An 8,984-nucleotide genomic window follows, 5' to 3' on the forward strand; every position below is an offset into this window, starting at 1 on the left:
AACCTACTACATCCTTCGTCACTATCCACAACTCCACCGACCTTACTGTCATCTGCAAATTTACTAACCCACCCTTCTATGCCCTCATCCAGGTCGTTTATAAAAATGACGAACAGCAGTGGACCCAACACCGACCCTTGCAGTACACCACTGGTAACTGGACTCCAGGATGAACATTTCCCATCAATCACCACTCTCTGTCTTCTTTCAGTAAGCCAATTGCTGATCCAAACTGCTATGTCTCCCACAATCCCATTCCTCCGCATTTTGTACAATAGCATACGGTGGGGAACCTTATCGAAGAGAGGTTGAGTAGGTTAAGATTGTTTTCATTAGAAAAGAGGAGATTGAGGGGGATCTGATTGAGGTCTACAAAATCATGAAGGTATAGACAGGGTAGATAGAGATAAACTTTTTCCCATGGTGAAGGATTCAATAACGAGAGGTCACGTGTTCAAGGTGAGAGGTGAAAAGTTTAAGGGGCAAATACGCGGCAAGTACTTTACACAGAGGATGGTAGCTGCCTGGAACGCGTTGCCAGCAGAGGTAGTAGAGGCAGGCACGGTAGATTCGTTTAAGGTGGGTCTGGGCAGATGCATGACTAGCTGGGAGGCAGAGGGATGCAGATGGTTAGGATTTGGATTGGCTCAGGCTTGGAGGGCTCAAGGGCCTGTTCCTGGGCTGTAAATTTTCTTCATTCTTTGTTCTTAGAATACCAGTGTGTCACAACATCTGCTGGGCCTGTCTTACTAGTGGGAAAGGAGATATCCGGGGATGGTGATGGTGGCATCTGGAACATTGTCTATCAGATATGATTTTGCTGTGAAGCTGATGTTTTACTAATCTGAGACGGCTCTCCCAATTTTGGCAGTAACCCCTAGATGTTAGTAAGGAGGACTTTGCAGGGTGATGGCTGTTTTTGCTGTTGTCATTTCTAGTGCCTAGACTGAGGCCAGTTGGTTCCGCCGGTTTAATTTCTTTGATACTTCAATGTTTTCTGTAGACTCTGTTCATACTACCATGTATTCTATGGATTGTGTTCATACTATCAATATATAATTTAATTCTGTATTTGTACTGTAAGTAAACATTATAGAGCTACATAGATGTATTCAATGTCTGTCTCATTTAGTACATGGATAGTACCACAATACAATGGTGGTATTCTGGAGGCATTAACACATTGAAGATGTTCATGTTGTCAGTATGCACTGTGGAACTATGTGTCCTTATTGTCACTGTGCACTGTGAGACTGTGTATTCATGCTGTGTGCAATGTGGGAACTGTGCTCATTCTGTAATTGTGCAGTGTAGGACAGCTTGTCATTCTGTGTGTACTATGCAGCTGTGCATTTATACCGAGTGTGCATGGTAACTGAGTAGAGACCGAGTATATGAGCTCTCACTATACTTGTGTTTAGAAGCAGGAACCATGGCTTAGTGTTCTATTCTGTAACTCTTGTCACAGTTGTGTACCACTATCCTGATTGTGATCAGTTAGTTTATCACAGACAGGATGGGGTCTTGGACCCTGGAGCTGAACCATGTGCTTCTTGTGGTTATCACATTACATAAACAGTTCCTCTGTCCATTAAGTCAGTAAGAATGTGGATAAGAGCAGCTGCTGGAAAAGTCCTGAACTCACCATCACCTTTTTAATTGTTGTCTGTTCTCCAGGTTGCTGGGTTCCATTATGATCTTTGTGGACTATCTCTACACGGATATCATTCTTCGCAGAGACGTCACCTTTACCATCTGAAAAACAGCCACAGCGTAGAAATCAAACATCTCCTCCACTGAACAGTCATATTTAGGAATTAATGAGCAGTCAAACATTGAGAGGCATGGAGTACAGGTTAGTGTACAGAAGGATATACAATTGAAAAACCGCTTTTTAAATGATTACATGGATTTCCACACCTCTCCACCCTAAATCCATCATCTGCCAGTCTACAGACTAAGTTGAAACTTTATTGCTGGAACAGCACAGCAGGTCAGGCAGCATCCAGGGAACAGGAGATTCGACGTTTCGGGCACAGGCCCTTCTTCTTCGGCCTGTGCCCGAAACGTCGAATCTCCTGTTCCCTGGATGCTGCCTGACCTGCTGTGCTGTTCCAGCAATAAAGTTTCAACTTTGATCTCCAGCATCTGCAGACCTCACTTTCTCCTCGAAGATTTCAGTCTACAGACTAAGTAATGGACACTCTGATGGACTTCCTGGCTCCAGTCTAAATTTATTTTCTCCTGCTTTAACACTTCTTTTGATGAAACTTTCATTTAATGCAGTCTTCTGCAGTTCCCTTTTTCTAATCCTTTGCTATCCTCTACAAGATTGGACCTATGATCTTCATACTTTAGATTGACTACCATATTGTAGTACTGAGGGGATGCAGCATTGTTTTACATGTTGTTCATTTGATGAAAAATGTTACAATTATGAGATTTATGAGCTTCTTATGTTTTGGGATGATGTCTAATTTAAGGTAAAATGAAAAGGGTCATGTAATTTGTTCTGATGTTTACAAGCGTTCGTAGTTTGATTATTAAAGATTAAAGTGAGCCCAGACTCTTTTGCTGGGCAGGAGAATGCAAAGTGCTTACACCAGAGACAATGGTAACAACCTGTGTGTGAACAGTAGTTGGGCTGTGAGTCTGCAAACTCCTAGAAAGTTGTTGAGAAAAGCTGATAGTAAACTGTTGTGATTTTAGTTCCAAGATTAAAAATAGTTGAGCTCTTGAGGATAGTTACCTGAATCCAAGACACTCATGATTCCTATTGCTATTGTTAAAGGCTTTGGATGTGAGTATCCAGAGTAATCAATTGCGATATAAGATTATAGACAAATATATCACGGACAGGTTAGTCTGCCAAATTCCAAATGACAAAGAGAGCTGCTGAAGGTTGAACATCTCTGTGGTTTACTATGTTGGAATGCTAGTGAAAACACACACTCAGCTGAAAACAACAAGTTCATGAAGAGTTAAAATGAAGCTAGAAGATTCACATGACCTGTAACAGAGGGATCTTATCTTGAAAGTCAGTTCTGGAGTTAGAAGTTACCAGGTTATGAAAAACAATGAACAGACATAAACCATCAAGGTTAAGAATCATTTCGGGCTGATTTTGGCAAAATTGAATATCTACTTAAAAGAAAATTCAGCATTAACCTATGAAGTGTGCTTCTTTGGTTGTGCTAAAATAAATGGGGGAATTCTGTTTTTGGTTTAAAGAACAAGTTGCTTCACAGATAATATTTACTCCATGATGCTTCACATATTTTGCTGCAGGAAATATTTTTCTGGTATCTTGACGAATTTCCCTCCCACCATTAATGGGACCTAGATGAAAACTAGTGAGCCATTGAGACCAGCTACTGCTGCTGGTGGGATCTCAATTAACTGCAAAGTCAGAAAGCCGTGCTAAGTTACTGTATGTGTGTATCTTCTCTTGTGATCTATCTCTGCCTATGCCTGTAGACCCAAGTTTTTCAACCTTTCCTCATCACTCAGGGATGTAATTCCTCTTGGTGAAGATTCCAAGCTTCAAATGCCACTAATGGGTTTGTAAACAAAACTAGACAAGCTTCTGAAGCTTTGGTTAAATTAGAACAGATTTATTTATTTGTTTCATTCATGGCATTGAGAATATCTTCTCGAATCAGCATTAGTTGCTAATCCCAGTTTTCTTTGAGAACTTGATGGTGACCTTGCTGCAGTCTATGTGATGAAAATGCTCTGAATGTGCTTTGAGGAGTATAGGTCCAGAGTTTTGATCTCAAAACAAGGAATGTTCAGCAATATGGAACAATCTTGAATGCCTTATGTACCGCTGTCTCTCTAGCCCCCCCACTTCTCCTTTGAAGTTCCTTTGAAGATTACCTCTTTTGGCTAAATTCTTAATCTACTGATGTGATGAGCAGGATTGTCCACTCCTGACCACGGTGAGAATGGCCATGTAAATGAACTCAATCAGGCAAGAGGCCAAAAATCAGATGGCCATTATCGAGAAACCTTCAGTAATGAGGTTCACATGGTGGGTCACATATGTCACCAGATGCTGTGAAGTCAATCCTTATGTAATTAATATGACAACTTGCTGGTATATACTTCGATTTCACAATTAACTCATAGCCAATCAAGAAACACAATAATTCGGAAACCCAACAGCAAAATGTAGTAATGCAGCTGGAAAGTTGTGTCTCCTGATACCAGTGCATCCACATTTAAATAGGGTCGGTGGGTCAGTCTCGCTCCACATTAGAATTCCCCTCTAATTCCCCCCACACAAATCCCCTCCTCCAAATATCTTCTCACTTACTATTCACTTACCCTTTACAACTGAACCCCGTTACAACATAAAGCCTCCTGTCTATGCATGTGCAGTGTAGTCTTTGCAAATAGGCCCAGTGAAACTTCACTTGACACAAAAAGTCTAGAATTGTGTGCATTTCCAGATTAGCCACATATGCAGTTGTGGGTATCAGCCAATACTCTCTGGGGTCATTACTTGCTGCTTTGACCTTACAACTGTATGTTTGGGGGTATGATCCAGTTAATTTAGGGATTGGGCTCCAGTATGTCTGGGTTTTGCTGTCCTGAAATAAGTCCAGTGCGGTGCAGGATCTGCCCAATGTCATCCATATTGACGCCAACTCACACCTGGGCTTGGTCTGTAGGAGGGGTGCTCGTGATTTAGAGGGAATAGTTGTAGGGATTGCTGTATGTTGTATTTGGGAGTTTCAAAGTTGACATATGGTGTGTAAATGGCTCCTTTGTGGTTGATTTGTGGGGTTGGGTGGAAATTGTCAAGGAATTTCTGGTGGCTTCTGAGGGGAGGGGGGACCTTGAGATCCAGTAGCTTCTAAGAAAGAGTCATATGATACAGAAACAGATCCTTTGGTCCAACCCATCCATGCAGACCGCTTTTCCCAAACTAAACCAGCCCGTTTGCCTGCGGTTGGTCCATATTTTTCTAAAATTTTCCTATTCATGTACCTGTCCAAATGTCTTAAATATTGTAACTGTATCTACATCTACTACTTGCTCTGGTTGTTCATTCCACATATGCGCCACCTCTGTATGAAAATGTTGCCCCTCAGATCCCTTTTAAGTCTTTCTGCTCTCACCTTATAATTATGCTCTCTAGTTTTAGACCTGTTAAACGTTAATTCACAGGATGAGATGTTGCTGGTCAAGCCAGCATTTATTGCCCGGAGGGCAGTTAAGAATCAACCACATTGCTGTGGGTCTGGCATCGCATGTAGGCCAGACTGGGTAAAGACAGCAGATCCCTTCCCGAAAGGGCATTAGTGAACCAGATGGGTTTTTCCACCAACTGATTCTTACTTCCAGATTTTATTGAGTTCAAATTACACCATCTGCCATGGCAGGATTTGAACCCAGGTCCCCAGAACATTATCTAGGTCTCTGAATTAAAAGTCTAGCGACAGTACCACTAGGCGCCCCACCCCCTCCCAAACTCTCCCAGCCTATGGGAGAAAAGACCTTTGCTATTTACCTGATCTATGCCCCTCATGATTTTATAAACCTCTATAAGGTCACCCTTTAATTGCCTATGCTCCCAGCCTATCCAGCCTCTCCTTATAACTCAAATCCTTCAGTCCCAGTAACATCCTTGTTAATCTTTCCTACACCCTCTCCAATTTAATAATATCCTTCCTAAAGCAGGGAGACCAGAACCGTATACAGTACTCCAAAAGTGGTCTCACTAATGCTCTGTACAACTGCAACATGACATCCCAACTCCTGTATTCAGTGGTCTGAGCAATGAAGGCAAGTGTGCCTACTGACGTCTTCACCATCCTGTCTACCTGCTAACTAACTAAGTCTCTCTGTTCTACAACACTCCCCAGGGCCCCACCATTAATTGTGTAAGTTCTGCCCAGGTTTGTCTTATCAAAATGAACAGTGATTGCAGTAAAGAAGCGATGGTAGAGAATCGCAGCAGTGACCAGGGATGATAAAGTGCTGAGGATAAAACACAATGCGAGTGTAGAGGTGAACATGTGCATCCCATATGGATGTTGATATTGGGGGGGTTGGGGAGATGTTGGAACTCAGAAGGCTGAATAAACAAGACGAATGTCATCAAACTGAAAGTCTGTCAAACTAACTGCAATACCTTATTGAAGTAGAAGTAACAATAGACAAAATGGGAGTTATTATTTGGGACAGAGTTACATCTTGCATGTCTTGACTAAATGAAGTGAGGAATGAATGGGCAATCAATTTCAGCTGCCCTCAATTGTTTGCCAGCACTTCAACAGGACTAGTAGGGTTTTTGTAGTGCAGTGCTAGTGTCTGAAGGCTAGCATTCATATTTCATCTGCTCCAGAGATGTGTAATGACACCTCTCAACAGTTTGATTGGAAAATTTCATTTCAACAAAACCCATTGACCGTTCCCTCCGTGACTACCTGGTCAGGTCCACCCTCCCGTCCTGGCACCCTCCCCTGCCACTGCAGGAATTGCAAAACCTGCACCCACACCTCTGCCCTCACCTCCATTCAAAGCTCCAAAGGAGCCTTCCACATCCATCAAAGTTTCACCAGCACATCCACCAATGTCATTTATTGTATCCTTGCTCCCGATGCGGTCTGCTCTACATTGGGAGACTGGACGCCTCCTCGCAGAGCACTTCAGGGAACATCTCCAGGACACCCGCACCAAACAACCCCACTGCCCGTGGCCCAACATTTTAACTCCCCCTCCCACTCTGCCGAGGACATGCAGGTCCTGGGCCTCCTCCACTGCCACTCCCTCACTACCCGACGCCTGGAGGAAGAACGCCTCATCTTCCGCCTCGGAACACTTCAACCCCAGTGCATCAATGTGGACTTCACCAGTTTCCTCATTTCCCCTCCCCCAACCTTACCTCAGCTCCAACCTTCCAGCTCAGCACTGTCCTCATGACCTGTCCTACCTGCTAATCTCCCTTCCCACCTATCCGCTCATGACCTGTGGTAGTCCTGTCCCAAAATCAATAGTTGCGTAGTTGCGTAGAACTCAGCAGTTGCTGATAGAGACACATTGCTGTAGGTTTACGTCTTGCATTCATCAGGACAGTTAAAAAAATGTCAAATTTCAAACGGCAACAATTTTTACAATAGGTGTAGTATTTGCTTGTAGTATTTTTACACTGTTCTGGAGGCAGCCTCCGGCATGGTACGTAAGGAAAGGTCTGTGTTTAGGCTGTATATGGATCAATCAATCAGTGCCCAACACATCACATACTTTGGAGTGGGATTTGAACAGTTACCGATCCCACGTTATCTTTATTTTCTTTATTATAGCTCTTAGCTCTATTCTTTACCATATTCTGTCGGACATCAAATAGCTGAGTGAGCAGCTGGACTTCGCTACTTAGCAGTTTGCTTTGTGCTATTAAAGCTTGTTAGTTGTAATTATTGATCCTCATGCTCCATTGGATGCCCCAGTACATTTGTCCCAAAATCCCAGAGTCTGTTACATCATCAGGAAGTAAAGGGGTAGAATTAAAGGTTTGTAAATACCTATCATAATCACTGCTGTAGCAATGCTCAGTGAACCATTCAATGTTACACATGTTGTCATGTATGACCTATAGTATCTCTACGCCAATTCTAATACACTACACTGCAGCCAATTAGTGTACAGTTCAAAAAAAGAAAAGGCTAGTACTGCCTGAATTTACATTGATTGTGATTCTTTGTTTGCTTAGGGAATTCCACTTTTTAGCATATTGTCCAGAAACAGCTGGAATATATGCTGATTCTGCACTGTTGTATTAATGGAGTGATTACTTACATTTGCTCCAGAAGTACATAGGTTTTGCTGAATATTAATACACTGGACACTTGCAAGGAGATTTCTTGTTAATGGCTCTCCTTTAAGCTTAAAGTTTTAATGGGGGATGCTTTAAAACTGAAAAGGAAAGTATAGGGAAGAAAGCCACCAGAAACAAACTAAACCAGAGGAAGCAGAGACAATTGTAGCACGAATACTGGAGATAAAATGAAATTGGATAGAAGCTGAATATTTATGGGATATTGGAATATGGGATTACCCTCTGATTGTGCCTCTGATACCAGTGGCATATATGCTTTGTGCAAATGTTTGCAGGACGCAACCAGTGATTAACACATTTTAAATCCATAAAGCTCTGATAAACTGGTGTGGGTTGAAGCTAACCTGAAAGTCTTAAAGGAGGGGCTGGGATGAGGTTCTGTGGTTGTAGCAGATGTAGGAAGTGTTCTGAAAAGGATTTAGACGTTGGAGAGCTCTGACGAATGATATAATGTGAAAAGAGGGGATTCCAAGGTTTTTGGAGGCAGTTTTTGGAGGAAGGCAGGCCTTCCTACAGAAAGGTCAAGTGAGGCTACCATGCACAGAAGGTTTCTGCAAAGACAAAGAGAGAATGTTGCTGGTCAGTGCTAGAGGTCAGGGGTTAGATATCCTTGCTGGTCAATACTAGGGGCCAAACTTAATGGACCTGGATGGGATGCTGCTACACATTCAATGACGTCACATGAGTTGTCAAAGTCAGTGAACTAGTATTACTAACCTCAGCTACTGCTCAATGCATCATACAATAGTCAATCACATTTCGGCAATCCAGTTATCGGCACAGCTTCACCTCATTCCCCCATGCTGATTCAAGCCTTGTTTCTATATGTCATTGCTAGCTACTTTACCATCACAACTACATCACCCAGATTGATTACACCCGACACTCCCCTTTCTGTTGTTGGACAAGCAAGTGCACAACTAGAGATAGCAGAACCAGAGGCACTGCCGCATGTCCTTACACCCACTGGTATCTCCATCATTGAAACAAACATCAGAGACTGGGTTGTAGCCATTAGTGAAAATGAGGAGAAAGTGAGGTCTGCAGATGCTGGAGATCAGAGATGGAAATGTGTTGCTGGAAAAGCGCAGCAGGTCAGGCAGCATCTAGGGAACAGGAGAATCGACGTCTCGGGCAT

General features: G+C 42.8%; 1 protein-coding gene across 6 annotated transcripts in view; it reads right to left on the bottom strand.

The window, feature by feature from the left end:
* The window catches only part of kirrel3a (kirre like nephrin family adhesion molecule 3a), a 568,693-nt gene that overhangs the window by 16,581 nt on the left and 543,128 nt on the right, over positions 1 to 8,984 (bottom strand). For 5 of the 6 annotated variants that reach the window (XM_043676908.1, XM_043676912.1, XM_043676911.1 and 2 more), the window contains one exon: positions 1,646 to 1,755. In XM_043676908.1, coding sequence (XP_043532843.1) covers positions 1,646 to 1,755 — 110 coding nt within the window. The remainder of the gene's footprint in view (positions 1 to 1,645; positions 1,756 to 8,984) is intronic. The other variant, XM_043676910.1, reaches the window with a different exon arrangement.

This window comes from Chiloscyllium plagiosum, chromosome 35 (assembly GCF_004010195.1).
Source record: "Chiloscyllium plagiosum isolate BGI_BamShark_2017 chromosome 35, ASM401019v2, whole genome shotgun sequence".
Taxonomy (NCBI): domain Eukaryota; kingdom Metazoa; phylum Chordata; class Chondrichthyes; order Orectolobiformes; family Hemiscylliidae; genus Chiloscyllium; species Chiloscyllium plagiosum.